At 38.7% G+C, this 22,970-nt stretch overlaps 2 protein-coding genes and 2 pseudogenes across 4 annotated transcripts; all 4 read right to left on the bottom strand.

Annotated features, from left to right (window-relative positions):
- Window positions 1-824: 824 nt before the first annotated feature.
- On the bottom strand, window positions 825-3,042 carry LOC148929812 (uncharacterized; annotated as a pseudogene). The gene is made up of 4 exons (XR_016128668.1): window positions 2,392-3,042; window positions 2,008-2,064; window positions 1,550-1,901; window positions 825-1,428 (listed from the first exon to the last, which is right to left on the bottom strand). The product of XR_016128668.1 is annotated as an uncharacterized LOC148929812 (transcript).
- Window positions 2,586-12,397, bottom strand: LOC125196141 (disease resistance protein RPP8-like). The gene is made up of 4 exons (XM_048094529.2): window positions 11,999-12,397; window positions 4,989-5,767; window positions 3,140-4,886; window positions 2,586-3,071 (listed from the first exon to the last, which is right to left on the bottom strand). Exons 2-3 carry the CDS (start codon window positions 5,749-5,751, stop codon window positions 3,163-3,165), a joined length of 2,487 nt encoding a protein of 828 aa, XP_047950486.1. The 5' UTR covers window positions 5,752-5,767; window positions 11,999-12,397; the 3' UTR covers window positions 2,586-3,071; window positions 3,140-3,162.
- Window positions 12,398-13,745: 1,348 nt separating this feature from the next.
- Window positions 13,746-18,024, bottom strand: LOC125203612 (disease resistance protein RPM1-like; annotated as a pseudogene). The gene is made up of 3 exons (XR_016128667.1): window positions 17,908-18,024; window positions 15,958-16,709; window positions 13,746-15,568 (listed from the first exon to the last, which is right to left on the bottom strand). The product of XR_016128667.1 is annotated as a disease resistance protein RPM1-like (transcript).
- A 326-nt stretch (window positions 18,025-18,350) lies between these two features.
- Window positions 18,351-22,701, bottom strand: LOC125203611 (putative disease resistance RPP8-like protein 4). The gene is made up of 4 exons (XM_048101997.2): window positions 22,575-22,701; window positions 21,620-21,701; window positions 20,249-21,030; window positions 18,351-20,162 (listed from the first exon to the last, which is right to left on the bottom strand). The coding sequence occupies exons 2-4, from the start codon at window positions 21,670-21,672 to the stop codon at window positions 18,436-18,438; spliced, it is 2,562 nt and encodes an 853-aa protein (XP_047957954.1). The 5' UTR covers window positions 21,673-21,701; window positions 22,575-22,701; the 3' UTR covers window positions 18,351-18,435.
- Window positions 22,702-22,970: the final 269 nt, after the last annotated feature.

The raw sequence follows: 22,970 nt of genomic DNA, 5'->3' as shown, positions 1-22,970 counted from the left end.
AAAATGAAAAGGCTCCTAGATACGAGCTTAAACTGTCTAAGATGGCTCCTCGATATGAGTTAAAACTGCCAACCAAAAATTGAAGAGCTCTATGACACTAGTTAAAACTGCCATCAGAAAAATGAAGAAACTCCTTGAAACGAGTCTAAACTTTCAATGATGAAGAGCTCCTTGTTAAGAGCCTAAACTTTCAATGAAGAAAAATGAAGAAGCTCCTTGAAATGAGTCTTAACTTTCAATGAAAAAAAGATAACTCCTTGATACGAGTATAAACTATCAATGATGAATTGAAGAAGCTCTATGATACGAGCGTAAATTGTCGAAGTGAAGAACTCCCGAATATGAGTATAAACTATTTATCAAAGTGAAGATCGTGCAAGTTAAGTGTAGAAAAGTTCGATACTCAACTTGAGGGAGAGTGTTGGAAAATTAATATTAGAGTCTCAAGATTGTGGGGAAGAGTACCTTTAGGAGTCGTTTGGTTACAAGGTTCCAGCCAGATTATAATTTTTATCTGCAATATACACACTGTTTGGTTACTTAAGCGACATTGTTCATGGCCCGGTTTTAATCGCCGAGGCCCGCACTATTCATGCAATAATCGATGGGTTGGAATCGTGATTTTTTCGGCTGTTTATTAGCCGACATTGAACGGCGTGCCTTATTAACACCCTTTTTCCCCCAATTGCCCATCCCAATTATTTCAAATCGATTTTGGGCAAGCAGCTCAAATTGAAAACCCCTTTCTCAAAACTGGAAGAAAGTGCTACTCCTCATTATTCAGAGACAGAAGTTTATGCACAAAGGTCCGATTTAGTCTGCGCAAGGTAATTCCCTTCTCTATCGACTACGTTGTGTAGTTTTGTCGACGTTTTTGTTGGATCTTTCCCCAATTGTTCATACTCGTCATTTTATGTCGGATTTAAGGAAACAGCCCAAAGCTAAACCCTCGTAGTAGAAGAAATTGGAGATCCTTAGCAGTAATCGGCGGTATTTTGAAGGCGACAGGGAATCGATTGAGCTCATTGAAGGTAATTTCGTCATTCTACAACCATATTGTGACTTTATGCTGACGTTTCAGAGAGAATTTTTTCGGAGTAGTTTGCGCTTGTTTTTAGGAGGAACCTGAGCATTTGCAGTAGCATTCGCAGTAGCATTCGCCCCACTCTGCGTGCTACTTTCATCAACCCCTGCAGTCGCAAACGTAGCCTGCATCTGCTCGTCGTAACCCAGAAAATCTTCGAAGCTAGGATGATAATCACTACTCTCACCTATCTCCGTAACAGGAGCATCTGGCGAACTATTCGCAGCCGCATCAGCAACCCATTCGGCATGGCCACCATTTGCCCTATCTTTGCCGAAGATAACTTTCCAGTCCTCCCAGTAGGGCCAGGACCTTGTGCGCATTCCGCGAGCATGGCTGTCTTGCTGCGAGAAAACATACAAGTGTGTACAAGGTCAACAACTATGCCAAAGAGACTATCAGAAACTATGCCACAGAGATTATCAGAAGGGATTAATATTCAAGGGCTAGATAAATATAACAAACCTTCACGATTTAGTCCCACTGATCATCGTCGCAGTCAATCTTAAAATCTCCATGCACATTGAACCCGACACCACTACGATCAAGGATCTTTGCAAGTGAGTTGTAGTTTTTCTTCACAGCCGTTAACTTGGACTGAATATGCGGATTAGCTTTCAAATCGGTTCTCGGAAACTCCTTTTTCATCCATTCCTCTACCTTGATCAAGTAGTTTCCTCGGAATCCATTATCCGATTTCCACCCCGGGCGACCAAATCCTTCATGGCAACCATAAGGACGGCCTCCTCACGGTCAGACCAAGAACGACGGGGAACAACAGGTCGGCGATCATTTCCCCTTCGGTATTGGCTACTCCCTGGGACAAAATGAAGCGTAAAAATGGCAGCAAGGTAAAATAAAATATGTACGTATGCAGACGCGACCGGGCTTTGGACAGGAATATGTTCATACAAAACCCAAACCTTGTGTGTTCTGGCTACCATCGCCGGAAGGTACAAATCTTCGAGAATCCGACATAGCTTCGAAGAATGAACGAGCAAGAGTCAGACTGAGGCAAGCAGTAAATCTATTTTATCACATAACACACATTTGCAGCAGAGTTCGTTAAACAAAGTAGAAAGAGCATCCATTGCAACAAATTCAGCCAGAAAGTGTAAACATTCAAACCAACATTTACATTGAAAATGCAGTAACAGACACTCATCGCAAATCAACACCACTAGGTTTAACTAGTCAATGAAATTGGCGGGGAACAAAGAGTGCATAACGGAATGGAAAACCGATACGCAAAGCATAAAATCATATTTCGATCAAGGAGTGAGTGATAAACGTTCGAATAATCTAACCTGTGTGGGATTTAGACCGTCAAAATAAGAGAATTTTTGCAGTCGCCGCCGATGGGTGGGAGACTGCTCCCAAAAAACACCGCGAGAATGACAAAATTCTGAAAGGGATTCGCGGTTTTATGACTGTGCAATCCTGAAATTCCTCTGCAACCCTAGGGGCAAAAAAGGGATCACAAGTATACAATCTCTTTGAATACGGTCAAGCAAATGAGGGGATTGGCTTTGTTTGTAATTGGGCCTATTTTCAACCAAATGGCTGCATTGTGAGTAGTCACGACTTTCACAGATTATACACCCAAGGATACCTGGTTTATAAACATTACCCTGCTTAGTAACCAAACGTGCCCTTAGGGTCTCAAGGCAATATATCATTACTATGGTAGAGTCCCAAGTTTATAAGTCCCTAGGCACATTTACTTCTCTAGTCCTATAAATAGGATCAACAACACCAATTCAAATCAATCACAATGTAGTCTTCAAGAGTTCTTGAGTTTTATTTTCCACATTTTACTTTTCAACAATCTGCAAGATACCATGGTTGATGAACTTCGCGGTGAGGTCTGGTGATGGCCCTCGGGGGAGTGAGAAGAATTGGAATGGTCGAACTGGTGATGGTGATTCAGCCTCTATCTCTGTGGTCGAGGTACACTTATCGGTCGACATTGCACCTTCTACAAACACTGTAGACCAAGTTATTTGCAAATAAACAAAGGGAAAATGGAAGAAGGAAAAAATACAGTCAACTCACCAGATATATATATCAACTTCAGATCATGGAATGATTTCCTCCTCCAAAACTTTGGAGGTCAAACCTGAATGTCTGATCTTTTTTGCAATGTGTTTGGTTGTTACCATCTTAAACTTTCGCAGTCCAGGCATCGACCGAATCCTTTCTGGGAGTGTCTCCAGATGTGGACAGTTGTTGATTTCAAGTTTCGTGAGATTACACATTGCATCTTCATCAACTTGTATCATCCTAAGATTCCACAATTCATTGATGCACAGTGCATCGAGCCTTCGAAATCCGCCTTCTTCGATCACCATTTCTCGACCAGTGTATGCATTTCGCAGTTTGAGCTTGCTTAGGGAACTGAGCTTCTCTAATATTGGCATGGGGTCTTCGTCAAGACAAGTATTTATCAATGCTATGTACCTGATCTCTTTAGGTAGATTATCTGCACTTGGTAGCCTACCTATGCGCCCATGTAGTTTTAGTACCTTGAGTCTTTTTATAACACCAATTTCGTCCAAACACGGCATGTTTCTGTAACGAAACCCTCTTATGAAAAGTCTTTCAAAGCTCAGAAGCTTAGCTAGTGTTGCAAAGAGCGTGCCTACATCTGAATTTTCATCAACTTCTTCAACGCCCAACGTTTTTAAGTCATACATTGACTTGAAGCTCGGGTCCTCATATGTCCAATCATAAATCGAGATGTATGTTAGGTTCATCAGCTTCCGCAGCGCATCTACTTTCAAAGGCTTCCGAAAAATCACATTAGACATGTGGAGATCACGAAGGTTTCCCATTTGCTCTATAGTGTTTGGCACCTCCGCAATAAAGTTCAGAGTTATATCAAGAACCTTAAGCTTTTCCAGACCCATTAACGAGTGTGGGATTTCTTGTATGTAATTGTTTCTCAATCCCAAGTATAATAACTCAGTCAATGCACCCATTGCTTCTGATAAAGTCTTCACCCCAAAATCTTCCATGTCAATTATTTTGAGTGATTCAAAACTCTCCCAATAAGACGAGCTAGTGTCATCCAAGTAACCACCACCTCCATGGAAGATGAGAGAAATAAGATATTTGTTATCTTCATTCATTAAATGATTAAACTTGTCTCTGCCACAGTGGATAACACGATGATGGGAATCCTGAGAGGGCCTATTGTTTTCATTGCTCCTTAAAATCTCTAAGCCCATTTCCTCTTCTGCTTTTTGGATGGATATCATGTGTAGTAGGGGATGGAGGCGATACTTTCTTTTCTCAAAGTGCAGCTTCACGACTTCAAGAATCGATCTACAAGCAAAACCCCTAGCAACTCCTCCAAAATGTAATCCAGTTGCAGCCCAAATATGTTCCAACTTTTCTTGTCTCATTTTTGCATTTTCCTTAAAAAGGGAGAAATGCAAGAACTGTGGCTTGACACTTTCTTCCAATTCATGATACATTGGTTCCAATAACTTCAATGATTCACTCAAATCAATTGAATCAAAAAGCTCTTCCCATTCAATCCCTGAACGTCTTTGATTTGCTTTTTGCCTTGCAACATTTACAATAGCCATTGGCAAACCCCAGCATTTTTTCAACATCTCTTTGCCCTTCCTCTCCAAATCCTTTGTGAATTTGTTCTCATCCCTTGTATATTTATTAATTGTTTTCAAAAACAATTGCCAGCTCTTATCAGAATCCAGAGCACTCATCTCATGAGTATAGTCGATGTCGTTTGCCATGAGCTCACAGCGACTTGTTATCAGCAACCTGCCTGTAAGGCCTGCATATATTTATATATATGCATAATAAGAACAATTATTACCTAAAGGAAACTTGCAAAGCTAATGAACTGTGAAATTTGGACTGATTTGGAGATGTATACCTTTGAATCGAAGAAATTTGAAGAAGTAATTAAAATCCGTTACTTCCTGTATATTATCTAAGACTATGAAAAATGACAATCCTTGCAGGTGAAGCATCTGTTGGAGACTTCGGTTGTCCATTTCGTCCAATGACGGACCCCTTTCATATCCAACCACCATTTGCTGTATCAGTTTCATAAGTATCTCTTTCCTACTCGTGCCTCTAGAAATGGATACCCAGGCATGACGCTGGAACTGGCTAGCGCCGGCCTTGTACACTTGTCTGGCCAGAGTTGTCTTCCCGATACCAATCATGCCTTTTATACAAAAACTCCTTAAGCGATTAGATTTTCTAAAAATTGCTTTGTCAAGCAACTTCTTCACGTCTTTCTCCAACCCAACCGCAACTTCCTCTTCTTCTCCTTCTTCGTCTCCAATATTTTTCTCATCAACTCCAAAGTTTATCATCCGCATCCTTATCACCTTGATCTCATCATGGAGGCGCTTGAGTTTGGGATGGGGATTGAATGAGAAACTATATTTTATTAATGCCTCACGTGTCATAACTCTAAATTTCTCATCCATGACATCTTGAGCTAACTCGACCAAGTCAGCCGTTAAATATTTTAGCCTGCTCCTCTCTTCCATACTAAATTCTCTCAAGAAATCCAACATCTCGTTCAGCTCTTTAATTTTTATCCCGATGAATGCACGATCGTTAGAGCCTGTACGATGCAAAATCTCGAGATCTTGTATCATCCCTATGACCGTGGCCTCCGCCATGTTTGTGCTAAAATAACTGCACTTCATAAGATCGTTGCATGTATAGAAAAAATAATTACTCCCTCCATTTTTAAATGAACTTTGTAATATAATTTTCATTCTTGTTTTTGTTTCAAAAATTGCGAGTGTTATTATGATACGTGATGTCTAACATAAAGTGACACAACAAATTGCCAAATAAATCGCATAAGATGGTCAAATTCCGATCCCGATATACATTATGGAATTTAGAGAACATAATTTAATACTACCTCCTTCCTGAAAATTTGTCCCATTTTTCCATTTCCGTCCGTCCCCCAAAATTTGCCGCATTTCACTTTTTACCATTTTTGGTAGTGGACCTCATATTTCCCTAACTCATTCTTACTCAAATTTTATTATAAAATAAAAGTAGGACCCACAATCCACTAACTATTTCAACTCAATTTCCATTAGATTTCTTAAAATCCGTACCGGATCAAAGTGGGACTAATTTTGGAGACGGATGTAGTATAAATTATGCATTTTAGAGAACATAATTTAATCGAAAGTCTAAATTGACTTTCAATTAAGTTGTGTAAACGAAATTGTAAAACAATTACTTAATTAATTAAACCAGCTCATTTATAAATACATATTTTATCCTGATTAAATACTACTCCCACCGTCCCATAAAAAATGTTTCACTCTCCTTTTTAATTTTTCCTACTAAAGATGTCACATTTCCATTTATGGAAAAAGGTTATCTCTCACTTTATTATAAATATTATATTTTCTCTCTCCACTTAACTCACAAAACAAAACTTTTTAAAATTCTATGTCATCCCACAAGTGTGACATCTTTTGTAGGACGGAGGGAATACATGGATTTGATCAAAGGCTCTCCATCTTAATTGTATTAATAAGTTAAGTTGGGAAGAAAGTAATTAGATAAGTAAAAGTAACATAGATAATTGAAAAGAAAATAAATTAGGAGACATATGATAATTCGACCCAGTATTCCATTTCGGCCCGTCCCACATAATTTGTCCCACTTCACTTTTACCATTTTTGGTAGTGGACCCCTGTTGGAGACGTTCTCCCCAACTAATCGGTTATCTCTCTTCTCGTGGGTAGACGCTAATCAAACCCTCGACAATCTCGAGAATTCAATCACGAATCTGCTGTTTGGCGGACGTATTCCGTTTCACAGCGAGAATTTGAAGAAGTTCTTTTAACACACGTTAGGTTATAGGTAAAATATTTCATTCATGGAGAAAAAGTTATTGAACGAAATACCCTATTTATAGACTAAGGACCCTAGGACGGTTCGACCTAACTTAGGCATTCGGGAAAGAACCGTAAAGAAAACCCGAACGAGGCTTATAGTTTCGGCCCGACTCAACAATAATTTAAATAAGAGTTCAAAATAAAATCAAAGCAAAGATAATAAAAAAAACAGAGCAAATTCTAACAGCAGCGTCTGACTCTCTTCAGCTCTTGAATTTGCTCGGCTGCTTCAGCTTTTCTCGCGGCCTCAACACCCTTGTGTTCGTAGCGTCTCCAGTTCCTCTACCGTGCTCCGTTACTCTTGCCTCCGGCACCACGTCAGCCTCTGTCTCGTCCTGCTCGCTCATACTCTCCTTCTCCATAGCCGATGTTACGGGGCTGCTCGTATCAACCCCCCCTCCGTTAAGGCTCGCCTTTACCTCAAGGTGAATATCTGGAAATTTCTGGCCCATTGCCTCCAACGGCTCCCAAGTCGGCAAGGTTTCGTCATCTTCCCACCGCACGAGGACCTGCTTCTCCGGCTTGCCCTCGCGCCAACTAACTCTCTCATCCACAAAAGCCACCGGACGTACCACCGGTCTGCCATTCACAAATTCTGGTGGCAGCTTAACTCCATCCACATCCCCTGTTCCTGCAATAAACTCCCGCAAGAGACTCACATGAAAAACATTGTGAATTCTGCTACCATCCGGCAGACGCAATTTGTATGCTACCGGCCCTATTCTTTCTAGAATCTCAAAGGGGCCATAAAATCGGCGTGCCAGCTTGGCGGACAACGGTTTTGCTACTGAATGTTGGCGGTATGGCTGCAGCTTCAACCACACTAAATCATGAACTTCGAATTCGACGTGCCGACGATGGCGGTTAGCTACATCTGTCATCTTCTGTTGCGCCCGCTGGAGGTTGCGACGTAAGGTAACAAGCAACTCCCCTCGCTGTTTGATCATCTCGACTACATTAGGGGGGGTCTTGGCTGACGGCGGGGCTGCCACAAGTGAAGGCGGATCCCTGCCATATAGAGCTCTGTAGGGCGACGTCCCTAACCCAGAGTGATGAAAGCAGTTTAAAGCTAATTCAGCCCACGGCAGAAAATTTGCCCATTTGGAAGGCTTGTCCGCAGTGAATGCTCGCAAATATTGTTCCAAACCCCTGTTGCGAACCTCAGTTTGACCATCTGACTGAGGATGGTAAGCTGTAGAGAAGTTGAGTTTCGTACCGCTCAGACGCATCATTTCCTCCCAAGTTGCATTAAGGAATACCGAGTCTCTATCCGACACTAAAGTCTTCGGGAACCCATGGTGACGGACAACCGTGTTCACAAATAACTGAGCTACCCGGAGAGCGTCAAATCTAGTGGGTAGAGGCGCAAAATGGGCATACTTAGAAAGCCTATCCACCACCACCATTATCGATGTATAGCCCCGGGATTGAGGCAATCCTGTGATGAAGTCTATAGAAACATCTTCCCAAACCTGCGACGGAACTGGAAGAGGTTGCAGTAACCCGGCCGGTTTCCGAGTTAAGTATTTCGTGGACTGACACACCACACATTCCTCCACAAAAGTTTTCACATCTTTACGCATCTTTGGCCAAAAGAAACCAGCCGCTAACAGACGGAACGTCCTCTCATGGCCAGGGTGGCCCGCAAGCGGCGAACTATGATGTTCCTCCAATAAGGGTCGCTTTGCGCTGGAATTCGTGCTTACCAACACTCTGCGATTAAAATAAATCAACCCGTCTGCCCACGCCAAATGAGAAGGGGCCTTACCCTCTCTGATTTTAGTCGCCAATTCCACCAGATCGGGCAGCGTCGCCGTCTCGTCCCGCAGCAGCCGCATCACGTCCGGAATTGGTTTTGCCGCAATAACGAAAAACTGCTCTCCATCTTGGGCCTGTGCTGCGGGCGGCTGCTCATCGCACGAAACATCCAGCACCACCCCCTCGGGCTGGGTCCCCTCAGATTCATGTTGACGGGACAACGCATCAGCAGCTTTATTTGTAATTCCCCGCTTATATTCGATCACAAACCTGTATCCCATAAGCTTCCGGACGTATAGTTGTTGATCTGGTGTTTGAATCACTTGTTGTAATAACTCCTTGAGACTTTTCTGATCTGTTCTAATAACGAATTCTCTGCCCAAAAGATATTGGCGCCACTTTTGCACGGCTTCCACAATTGCATAGAGCTCCTTATGATATGTCGAGGCGACCCTGCGACGAGGGCCCAACTTCTTGCTAAAGAATGCAATAGGGTGATTTTTTTGCATCAATACAGCGCCGATGCCCACGTCCGACGCGTCAGTTTCCACGCAAAACTGCAATTCAAAATCTGGAAGACGTAATACCGGGGCAGAAGTCATAGCTTTCTTCAATGTCACAAAAGCGGTCTCTGCCCCATTGGACCACACGAAAGCCTCTTTTTTCAGGAGATCAGTGAGAGGCGCGGCTACCATGGCATAACGTTCGACGAATCTGCGGTAATATCCTGTCAGTCCCAAGAAACCCCTTAACTGTTTAACCGTTTTTGGTGTAGGCCAAGCCGTCATCGCATCTGCCAAGGATGTGGGATGCTGCAACTCTACCTTCTCTTGTAAAGGTTGTTTGAGCCCTTGGACAAAGATTGGGATCAAAGCAGACTCAGTTAAGTCCTCTACTCGGTTCAGATAGCGTTCGAACGTTGCATGGTAGTCTGCCACTGTAGTCGTTTGTACCAATTTAGCGATCAACCCTGTGTAATTCCTAAAGCTTTGTGGGTCAAAGCGGTAACGAACATCCTCCAAAAAATTATGCCAAGTAACAAACCCATTGTTGGCTCTATAGTTGAAAATCCACTCTGAAGCTGGTGGGTCAAACAACATGACAACATAATGTAGACGCTCCGCCTCAGGTATACGCTTATGATCAAAATAATACTGTACTCGGGAAATCCAATTGGGTGCATCTGAGCCATCAAAATGTGGTGCATCCATTTTCACGCCCTTCGAATGATCATCGGATGGGCGATCGTAATGGTTGCGCCGAAGTGGTGGATCCCAACAAGTGAGGGCACGCTCATCATACCCATCATCGTCACCCCAATCGTCTTGCCTATAGGGAGGGGGGTCCCAGTTATCCCGACGACGACCCTACTTGAACTCTGCATCACCACGCCGGTGACGGTTCCGTCCCCCACGGTTCGGATAAAAAACTTCACCAAAACGGTCTCCACGACCACCCCTGTTTGTCCTGCCACGCCCTCGGCCTCTGTGGTGGTAGGGTCGGTCATGGGCCTCTCGTACCCGACGATCGTGTCGGCGGTAATCCTCCCACTCATGATCGTCCTCGTCAAGTTCAGAATCATGGCCATCCAAATGGTGTTCCGGCGGTCGTTCTAAATTCTCCACCCTACGGTCCAAACTATCAAAACGGGAATTCAATTTCTCAAACCCTAGCGTGATTGGGTCTGCCGCTGCGGATGTACTCCCAATCGCACCATTGTGCTGCTGGCGTGTCGGCCCAAAGTTCAGCGCCGGCGTTGCCTCACGTCCAGGTATTTCTGACGCCATCGGATGGCGGTTTGTTGATGGTACTGAGTACGGGATGAAAGCACCAGTTGTTGGAGACGTTCTCCCCAACTAATCGGTTATCTCTCTTCTCGTGGGTAGACGCTAATCAAACCCTCGACAATCTCGAGAATTCAATCACGAATCTGCTGTTTGGCGGACGTATTCCGTTTCACAGCGAGAATTTGAAGAAGTTCTTTTAACACACGTTAGGTTATAGGTAAAATATTTCATTCATGGAGAAAAAGTTATTGAACGAAATACCCTATTTATAGACTAAGGACCCTAGGACGGTTCGACCTAACTTAGGCATTCGGGAAAGAACCGTAAAGAAAACCCGAACGGGGCTTATAGTTTCGGCCCGACTCAACAATAATTTAAATAAGAGTTCAAAATAAAATCAAAGCAAAGATAATAAAAAAAACAGAGCAAATTCTAACAGCAGCGTCTGACTCTCTTCAGCTCTTGAATTTGCTCGGCTGCTTCAGCTTTTCTCGCGGCCTCAACACCCTTGTGTTCGTAGCGTCTCCAGTTCCTCTACCGTGCTCCGTTACTCTTGCCTCCGGCACCACGTCAGCCTCTGTCTCGTCCAACTCGCTCATACTCTCCTTCTCCATAGCCGATGTTACGGGGCTGCTCGTATCAACCCCATATTCCACTAACTCATTCCTACTCACATTTTATTATAAAACTAATACTTTAAAAGTAGGAACCACATCCCACCAACTTTTTCAACTCACTTTCCATTATATTTCTTAAAACCCGTGCCGGGTCAAAGTGTCCCGAATTATCTGGGACGGAGGGAGTACTATATTTATCTAAATAATTCTGAAACTATTGAAATGGAGTAAAGAAAATACCTTTTTAGTGAATTCAATCACACTCTCTTTTCGATTAATTTCAGATTTGGTGGATTTTGAACTACAAATTCATAAACTCCAATTACTTCATTTAATCGAACAAATGATTCAGATTTAAAGTAGAATAGTTAATAGTAGTACAAGTTTATATCAATTACCACTTCATTCCAATACCAATAAAATTTCATTTCCATGGTATCAAACGTACCCTTACAATTGCTCCCTTCAATCACAAAATCTGATATACACACGTTAATTTGATAATCGCAGCATTAATTTTAAAAACATGGACTCAAACATGTCAAAATTAATTTTAAACGGTTAAAAATCCAAAATTATCACTAAATTGTTACAAACTATCGAATTTTGATCAATTAATATCTTGTCAAATTTTTCAGCACTCGTAAGCTTAGTACAAATATTAAAAAAAAATCCCCACCACCGCAAAAAAAGGTCATTGAATAATTTATATACTGCACCAGATATTCTAAATTGAATCAAATTTTTAAAAATTCAAATTCATAAATCAAAACAACATAGTAAGTAGTTATATGATGAACTTTGAAACTATTCAAAGGGAGAAAAGAAAATACTTACCTTTTTGTGAACCTTTCTTCTTATCTTTGCTGGTTTCAAATACGATTTCAGAGTTTGAAGTGATTTTGAACTACAGGTGCTCAAATTCACTAGTGCTTTATTTGGGACTAATTAGTGGAGTATATAAAAATATTTATTGTTGATAAATGTTATGATGACACCAATACCACACAAAAAAGCATACCTAATAATGGGGACGAATATTAGCTGGCTTCAACAATTGTGTTAATACTTTAGATTAATTTAAACAAGTTGGCTTCTGTTAAGGGCCCTTCCCTTAACTGTGATCGGCGGATCGCACTCGGCTATCAATAACTTCTCCGGCGTCCAATCGTAGGATCGGCGGAGGCAAGATTTAGCTGTACGCGGAAGCCTTTCCGTCGGGAAGCTCAATATCTAGGCTCGAGGAATCTTCAACGAGGAGTTGGGCAAAAATTATATTTTCTTATTCATTCATTGCTTTAAAAAAAATAACAAGCTCTCTATAAATACTAGAATACTACCCTAACTTATTGAATAAAAAAACAAAGATATGGTAAAATAAAAGATACTCCCTCCGTTCCATAGTAGTAGAGTTATTTTGCCATTTTGGTACGTTCCATAGTAGTAGAGTCATTTTCTTTTTTGGTAAAAGTCAACACATTTCTTCCCACCTACTTTACTCTCTCTTACTTTATTCTCTCTACATCTCTCTACCTTTTTCATTTCCTACTTTATCTTCATTTATTTAACTCACCTAACACAACTTTTTCTTAATCTCCGTGCCGAAAAGAAATACCTCCACTACTATGGAACAAAGGGAGTACTAAATAATTGAGATATCTAAGGATTGTATCAGCTTCACAATGTATTCTTTAAAGAATCATGAGAACATTAGTCGCCTTTAATTATATAGAATTGTTCTGCTGGATAAGGTGTGTGGAGGAGCAATCATCTTAAGACAACTTCACTTGCATCTTTATCTTTATATATAAACTAAGAATTAGATAAATATTTTTCTCACTTACTTTTAACTTACCCACCATTCGATGCACAATTAATTAAATTGTTACGGAGCACTAAGATAAACATAAAATGCTACATTTCTTATGTGAGCATCACACTCGTTAGACGTATGTTTAGTGTTGTCGTTTCGAGTTATATATTTAGTTTGATTCTAATACATTAAAAAATGTTATTAAAAATTTGAATTTCACAAAATTCATAAAAGTCAAAGCTCGATTCGCTCGTTTTTTCTATGATTTTAACTAAATTAATAAATTAAGCTTTGATTTTTATGAATTAATAAAATAACAAAAGTTGGAAACCAAATTACTCCCTCCATCTCACAATAAGAGTCACACTTTGCCATTTTTGTTTGTCTCACAATAAGAGTCACACTTTTACCATAAATGGTAAGTAGGTCTCACATTCTACTGACTCACTTCACTCACATTTTATTATAAAATCAATATAAAAAAGTGGGTCTCATATTCCACTAACTTTTCCAATCCACTATTCTTTACATTTCTTAAAAACTGTGTCCATAATAAGAGTGACTCCTATTATGGATGGAGGGAGTATCTGCAAACACAAAAATAACAAAGGTGAACTGAGAAAGAAGTACTCCCTCTGTCCCATTGAAGATGACTCACTTTTTGAAGATGACTCACTTTCCTTTTAGGTTTGTCAACTAAGATGACTTATTACTAAAAATAAATACATCTTTTTCTCTACTTTATTCTCTCTCTTACTTTACTCCCTCCACTTCACACACAAAATAAAATTGTATAAATTCTGTGCCGCCCAAGGAATGAGTCATCTTGTTTGGGACGACAGGAGTATATAATACAGGCAACAAACAAAACAAAATACATAAGCTTCAAATCATGGATATAAATCCTCTTCCAATACTCTGGATGTTAGGCCCGTGTTTCTGATCTTTGTTGCAATTTGTTTTGTTGTTACCATCGTAAACTTCTTCAGATTCTCCATTGATCCAATCTCCTCCGGGAGTGTCTCCAGATGTGGACAGTTCTTGATTTCTAGTTGCGTGAGCTTTGAAATTGCGCCTTCTCCAATTTGCATTGTTCTAAGATTCCACGACTCATTGATGCAAAGGATGTGAAGGCAGGGAAACCCGTTGCACTGGATCACCATTTCTCTACCAGTGTATGCATTTCGCAGTTTGAGGTCATATAGGTTGGGCAGTTTCTCTAGTAATGGCATCGGGTCTTCGTCAAGGCAAGTATTTACCAGTGTCAAGTAAAAAATACCTTGAAGGGAATTATTGGCACTTGGTAGCCTAGCTAGGCGCCCAATTAGTCTGAGTTCCCAGATTCCATTTACAGCACCAATCTCATCCAAACACGGCATACTTCTGAAACAAAACCCTCTCAAGATAAGGTGACGAAGCCTCTCCAACTTAGCTACTGATGCAAAGAGCTTGCCTACATCCGAGTTTTCATCAACTTCTTCAAATGCCCAATTTTCGGACTTCAAGCTCAAGGCCTTACATGCCCAATCATAAATCGAGATGTAGGTCAAGATCTCAAGATCATGTAAAGCGCCAATCTTCAAAGGCTTCCGGAAAATCGCATCACGCATGTACAGATTACGAAGGCATCCCATTTTCCTTACGATACTCGGCATCTCGACCAAAAAGTTCAGATAAATATCAAGAACTTGAAGCTTTTTCAATCCCTTCAACGACCGTGGCACCTCTTGTATGTAATTGTTTCTCAATCCCAAGTATCTTAATTCACCAAATTTGCCGATAGTATCTGATAAAGTCTTCATCCCAAAATCTTCCATGTCGAGTATCTTGAGCAGTTCAAAACTCTCCCAATAAGACGGAGTAGCATTGTCCAGGTAGCGACCACCTCCATGGAATATGAGAGAAACAAGACTTTTGGTGTCTTGGTTAGTGGGATGTTTAAACTCCTCTCTGCCACAATGGATAACATGATGACGAGGATTCTGAGACGGTCTGCTATCCCCATTGCTCCTAAAGATCTCAAAGCCCATTCCACTTTCAGCTTTTTGGATGGATAGCATGTGCAATAGAGGATTGAGATGAAACTTTTCCTCCATTCACGACATCAATAATTGATTGACCAACTAAATTGTTAAGAGAAATTCTTGCATGGTCTAATCCGCTTGCCATACAAATCTGTTCCAACTTTTCTTCCCTCATTATTGCATTTTCCTTAAAAAGGGACATGTGCAAGAAACATGGCTTGTCTAGTTGATCCAATTTATGATACATCGGTTCCAATAACTTCAATGTTTCACGTAAATCAACTGAATCAAAAAGTTCTTCCCATTCAATACCTGATAGTCTTTGTTTTGCTTTCTGCCTCGCAACATCTGTTATAGCTAACGGCAAGCCTCCACATTTTTTCAGCATCTCTTTGCCCTTTCTCTCCAACTCCTTTGAGAATTTGTTCTCAACACTTGTGAATTTATCAATTTTTTTCAAAAACAATTGCCAGCTCTTATCAGAATCCAAAGCTTTCATCTCATGAGTATAATACATGTCTGTTGTTCTAGCCTCATAGCAACTTGTGAACAACAACCTGCTTCCACACTCTGCATACATATGATTAGAACAATTACTTCCTTCGTCGCACAATAAGAGTCCTATTTTGCCGTTTCGGTCTGTCCCACAATAAGAGTCTTATTTCACTTTTACCATTAATAGTAAGTAGACCCCACATTCCATCAACTCATTCCACTCATATTTTATTATAAAACTAATTTATATCGGTGGGACTCTTATTCTACTAACCGATTCAACTCACTCTTCTTTACATTTCTTAAAATTCGTGTCATAACTAAATAGAATTCCTAGTCCTAATCTGGGACGGGAGGAGTAATACAAAAGAGATAATTGAAGGCAAGCTACTTTTGAATTGTGACATTTGGATAGATAAAATTTTATTCCTGAGATAAATAAAAGGACTAAGATACATACATACATTCTTTCGGAAGAGCTTTCAAGATGGATTTCAATTGCATTTCTTCCTGCACGCTGTCGAGGACTATGAAATATGCCTTTCCTTGCAGGTGCTGTCTAAGTACCCGTTGGAGACTTCGATTGTCCATTTCCTCCAACGACGAATCTCTTTCAATTAGCCCCTCATATCCAATGACCATCTGTTGTATCAATTCAATAAATATCTCTTTGTTACTCATTTCACTAGAAAGGCATACCCATGCACAACGCTGGAATTGGCCCTCCACGGCCTTGTACACTTGCCTGGCCAGAGTAGTCTTCCCGATACCAATCATGCCTTTGATAGACAATGTCTGAAAGCGCTTTTTCTTGTTTAAAATCGCTTTCTCGACCAATTGCTTCACGTCTTTCTCCAACCCCACCACAACATCTTCTTCTACAACAACGTTTTTTTCTTCGGTTCCAAAGCTTCTCATGCGCGATTTTGTCATCTTGATCTGCTCTTGGAGGGGATTCAACTTGCAATAGAAACTATCATCGTCAATGCCTTCATATCCGATGTCGACGACATCTTGAGCCATCTCGACAAGGTCAGCGATCAAATATTTTAGCCTACTCCTCTCTCCCAATTCCAAGCATCCCAAGAAATCATACATCTCTTCCACCTCCTTAATTTTGTCCGCCAGCATGGAAAAGTTGTTATTTTCGCAACGGGAACACCGCAGTTGATGCATAATATGCAACATCTCGTCCATGTTTATGGTTTTAGAGGAACTGCACTTATGTATAGAACATAATTAACAATTTAAATTGCAGAATTCATCACTCTATGTTCATTCGATATAAGTTTAAATTTAGTGTAAAGGTCAGATTTTGCCCTAAACATATGATCAAAATACAATTTGATCCAAAACATTCACTTTATGAAAAATAGGTCCATAACAAATGAAAATGTAGACAAAGTAGTCCTTTTTTTTACGGTTCTGTTGAAAAGCTAACGGTCAACGCTAATTGCACAGTGGCATGACCGTTAGTTTTTTGACGGAACCATAAAAAAGGATCACTCCAACAAGGATTTCATTTGTTATGGACCTGTTTTTCAAAAAAGTGAATATTTTGGACCAAATTTGTATTTTGGTCATATGTTTAGAACCTAAATTGTCTTTTACTCTTAAACTTATATCTAAATTCAATCCTATTTTTTTAAATGGTGAGTATTCGATTCAACATACTAAGGCGGTGTTCCTTTTGGAAGATTGTATCCCGAGATTAAATATGTATTTAGTCTGTTTGGTTCATGACATTCAATCCCACAACTCAATCCTAAATGGGTAATCACATGGTAATTAGTCATAGCTAACCTCTCCAACTAAAATAATCTCACAACTCAATTCTAGATTATATCTTGGTACTATTTAGGAAACCGAATACTACCTAAGCATACACGACATTTATCAAGCAGCTTTTTCAAAAACAGTTAGGGTTTATTTGGTACCATGGAAGTGAGGATTTGTATTATAGGCTTAGTTTCACAAATATGTTTAGATTTGAAATTGAATTCCAAATTCAATTCCAATTATATCATTTGAACCAAAGTAAATATTGGGAATTCAAATAGATAATCGCAGCATTAATTTTAAAAACATGGATTCAAACATGTCAAAATTAATTTTAAACGGTCAAAAATCCAAAATTATCACGAAATTGTTAAACTATCGACTTTGATCAATTAATTAGTATCTAGACAAATTTTTCAGCACTTGTAAGCTTAGTACAAATATTAAAAAATCACCACCATCGCAAAAAAAAGGTCATTGAGTAATTTATTACTGAACCAGATCTTCTAAATTGAGTCAGATTTCTGAAAAAAAATTCAAATTTAAACTTCTGGATTTAAAAAAGCAAAACAACATAGTAAGTAGTTATATGATGAACTTTGAAACTATTCAAAGGGAGAAAAGAGAATACTTACCTTTTTGTGAATCTTTCTTCTTATCTTTGCTGGTTTTGAATTGAATTTCCGATTTCTGAGTTTGAAGTGATTTTGAACTACAAATGCTCAAATTCAATTAGTGCTTTAATTGGGACTAATTAGTGGAGAATATAAAAATATTTGTTGTTGATAAATTTTATGAAGACACTAATACCAGACAAAAAACAATACCTAATAATGAGGACAAAAATTAGCTGGCTTCAACAATTGTGTTAACTAAAACAAGTTGGCTTCACAATGTATTCTTTAGAGAATCACGAGACCATTAGTCTCCTTTAATTATATAATTATTCTGTGTGGAGGAGCAATCATCTTAATACAACTTTACTTTCATCTTTATCTATATATAATATAATAATAAAGCCTCTTTAGTTGGTAAATAGGTTAAATAAAACAAGAAATAGATATATAATTTTCTCATATACAAGTTATTTGCATATATACAAAATGGAAAATGAAAGAAAAAAACATACGATCAACTATAACCATATACATATCAACTTCAAACTATGGATCGATATCTTCCTCCCAAATTTCGGAGGTCAAACCTGAATTTCTCATCTTTTTTGCAATGTGTTTGGTTGTTACCATCTTAAACTTTTCAAGGTCAGGCATCGACCTAATCTGTTCCGGGAGTGTCTCCAGATGTGGACAGTTGTTGATTTCAAGTTTCTTGAGATTACACATTGCATCTTCACCAACTTGTATCTTTATTAGATTCCACAATTCATTGATGCAAAGCACTTCCAGCATGTGAAATCCACCATGTTGGATCACCATTTCTCGACCAGTGTATGCATTTCGCAATTTGAGGTATTTTAGGAGACCAGTCTTCTCTAATATTGGCATGGGGTCTTCATCAAGACAAGTATTTATCAATGCTATGTACTCAATCCATTGAGGTAGATTATCTGCACTTGGTAGCCTACCTATGCGCCCATCTAGTTTTAGTACCTTGAGTCTTCCTATAACACCAATTTCATCCAAACATGGCATGCTTCTAAAACGAAACCCTCTTAAGAAAAGATTTTCAAGGTTTGGAAGGTTAGCTAGTGACATAAAGAGCTTTCTTATATCCGAGTTTTCATCAACTTCTTCAATGCCCAACGTTTGGAAGTCATACATTGGCTCGAAGCTTGGGTCCTCGTATGTCCAATCATCAATCGAGATGTATGTTAGGGTCCCCAGATTCCGCAGCCCATCTAATTTCAAAGGCTCCCGGAAAATCACATTAGACATGTGGAGATCACGAAGGTTTCCCATTTGCCCTATAGTATTCGGCACCTCCACCATAAAGTTCAAAGCTATATCAAGAACCTCAAGGTTTTCCAGATGCGCCAACGAGTGTGGGATCTCTTGTATATAGTTGTTTCTCAATCCCAAGTATCTTAACTCAATCAATGCTCCAATATTTTCGGATAAAGTCTTCACCCCAAAATCTTCCATGTCAAGTATTTTGAGTGATTCAAAACTCTCCCAAAAAGACGAGCTAGTGTCGTCCAAGTAGCCACCACCTCCATGAAAGATGAGAGAAATAAGTTGTTTATTATCTTCATTCGTGAAATGATCAAACTTGTCTCTGCCACACTGGATAACACGATGACGGGCATTCTGGGAGGGCCTACAGTCTCCATTGCTCCTTAAGATCTCAAAGCCCATTTCCTCTTTTGCTTTTTTGATTGATATCATGTGTAGTAGAGGATTGAGACGACACTTTGATTTCTCGAACTGCAGCTTCACAACTTCTAGAATCGATCTACTAGCAAAATCCCTTGTAACTTGTCCAAAATCTAATCCATTCGTAGCCCAAATCTGTTCCATTTTTTCTTCTCTCATTATTGCATTTTCCTTAAAAAAGGACAAATACAAGAAATGTGGCTTGATACGTTCTCCCAATTCATGATACATCGGTTCTAATAACTTTAATGATTCACTCAAATCAATTGAATCAAAAAGTTCTTCCCATTCAGTCCCTGAGAGTCTTTGTTTTGCTTTCTGCCTTGCAACATTTATTATAGCCATTGGCAAACCGCCACATTTTTGCAACATCTCTCTGCCCTTCCGCTCCAATTCCTTTGTGAATTTGTTCTCAACACTTGTAAATTTATCAATTTTTTTCAAAAACAATTTCCAGCTCTTGTCAGAATCCAAAGCTTTCATTTCATGAGTATAATTGACATTCTTTGTTCGAAACTCATAACGACTTGTTAACAGCAACCTGCCTTCACTAAGGCCTGCATATGTGTATATATATATAAGCATGATAAGAGCAATTATCACATAAAGGGAACTTGGAAGGCCGATGAAGATATATATATACCTCGAGATGGAAGACATTCCAAGATGTACTTCAATTGCGTTTCTTTCGACATGTTGTCCAAAACTATGAAATATGACGATCCTTGCAGGTGCTGGTGAAGCATCTTTTGTAGACTTCGCGCGTTCATTGCTTCCAATGACGAATCTCTTTCATATCCTACCACCATTTGCTCTATCAGTTTCATAAGTATCTCTTTGTCACTCGTGTCACTAGAAATGCATACCCAAGCATGACGCTGGTACTGGCTAGCGCCAACCTTGTACACTTGTCTAGCAAGAGTCGTCTTTCCAATACCAATCATGCCCTTTATACACAAAACCATAAAGAGCCTAAATTTTTTTAAAATCACTTTGTCAAGAAACTTCTTCACATCTTTCTCCAACCCCACCACAACTTCCTCTTCTTCTTCGTCTCCAGTATTTTTCTCATCAGCTCCAAAGTTTATCATCCGCATCTTTGTCAGCTTGATCTTTTCTTGGAGGGGCTTGACCCTACGGTTATAAAGGGTACCTTCTGTGAAATGATTAATGTCCATGTCCATGAGCTCGTAAGCGAACTCGACCAATTCAGCGATTAAATAATTTAGGCTGCTCCTCTCTTCCATTTTCAAGTCTCTCAAGAAATCCAACACCCCTCTCAGCTCTTTAATTTTGTTCTTGAACATCCAGTCGCAGTCGATGGTTGTACATTCAGCTTGCAAACTCTCGAGATCTTGTATCATCCCTAAGATCACGTCCTCTGGCGTGTTTATGCTTCTACAATCATTGCACTCAATAAGAGCCCTGCATGTATACAAAATAATTACTTATTCCCTAGGCTTTTATTTTCTTGTTCCCAACTCTCAAAAATAGAACGACTCTTTATTTTATTTTTTCTCCACTTTACACAATATAAACAGCATTTTCACGTGCCGAAAAACAAACATTTCATTCAGAATTCGGTGATTAGTTGCACCTGTATATATATCATAGTACTAATGATTACTAAGGTTATACATGCAAATATTTTAGGTTTTTTATGTATATAATTCATGTTGTTATTATATACCTTTTCTCTATTAAATTGGCAAATGTTTTTAGGTAATTTCACAGCCTATCCAGATGTACTGTACACTGCCAAATTTAAATTTTAACTATGACAAATTAACATTATAAACTAAAAATCTATAAATCCTCTTTGAAAAAAAAAATATAAATATTCAGTAAAATTTAATTAGCTTATTTTTGCAATCAAGAATTTTAAAACAACATAACATAATGGAGAGAAAATACTTTTTTGCCTCAGGTTCGAGTCCTCCGTGGTGCTACCTTTAAATTTATATGTTCATTTAACCATAAAAAAAAATTAAAAAAAAAAAGAGAGAGAAAATACCTATTTTTTAAATTCTCTTCTTTCCTTTGCCGCCGTCGAATTGAATTTCCCATTATTTCAGTCACTCACTTTTTCGATGTATCTACGAGCAATTGTGATATCTCTCAGAGTTGAAACAGACTATGTATGAATTACACATTCATAAACTCAATATGGTCAAATTTTAGCACGATAATTTAAAATACTTAAATTTTAATGTAATTTGAGAGTCCACCTGTAACTGAATCTAGCAATAAAATAATTGTATATATAAAAAAAAGTTAGGTCGGTTTAGACAGTTAAAATAATTAAAGTTCACATCAAGAAGCAATGTCCAATTTTCTTCAATAAATGATGTTTGTATTTTCAACATAACTTAATTAATCAAAAGTCTACTCTAAATAATAATTATGTGGTGGATTAGGTGTGGAAGAGAAATCATACGAATTGACTTAATATAAGTTTTGGAATCGAAAATTTAAAACAATTAATCGCTACATGTCTTTGATTTGATCATAAGCTAGAAACAACACTAGAACAATTTCAAGAAAACCAGAAAATTATAGTGCGATTTCAGAATAAACAACAACGTTACGTCCCAATTAGCCCAAAATAAAATTTCTAGTAACTTAACCCAACTTTTGGAAATGGCCATAATATGATCTTCTTAAGGGAAAAATAAATATCCAACTTTAGAAATTACTACTATTATTTTATCAAGCATAATCATAAAAATGCTCTTCGCATTTATATCATTTTATTTGTAAAACGGCTTCGGTTACAATGATCCATGGATTTAAAAAATTGAATATTCGGGGAATACTCCGGCTATTCGATGAACGAACTTATTCGCAAACACACAACAAATTATTTTGCATTCAAATTAAAACTTCTCGATTAGATAGGAAAAACAACGTCATACATAATTATCTAAATAATTCTGAAACTATTGAAATGAGGAAAAGAAATACAGTACCTTTTTAGCGAATCTTTCTTATCTCTGCTGGTTTCTAATTGATTTTCGGATTCAATCACACTCTCTTTTCACAATAATATCAGAATTGGTAGGGATTTTGATCTACACATTCATAAACTCAATTTGGTCAACTTTTAGCAAGTTAAGTAAATGGAGAATATAACAATAATTTGCCAAAAAGGATAGCTGGACTAGACAATTAATAATGTAAACCATGTGAAAGGGACACAATTGACAATAAAATAAGGGGAAAATAGCTGGATTATATAATTTCCTTAAGAATCTCAAGATCATAACTCAGTCTCCTCTGATTATATAATTATTTCGCTGGGTGTGAAAAAGGTAAAAACCAATCATATTTATTTTATGATGAAAACTAGGATTAGAAAATTACTT

Source organism: Salvia hispanica, chromosome 4 (genome assembly GCF_029641045.1).
Source record: "Salvia hispanica isolate PSC_SH4W2 chromosome 4, Shi_PSC_v1, whole genome shotgun sequence".
Classification (NCBI taxonomy): Eukaryota; Viridiplantae; Streptophyta; class Magnoliopsida; order Lamiales; family Lamiaceae; genus Salvia; species Salvia hispanica.
This window is presented reverse-complemented; position numbering and strand designations above follow the sequence as displayed.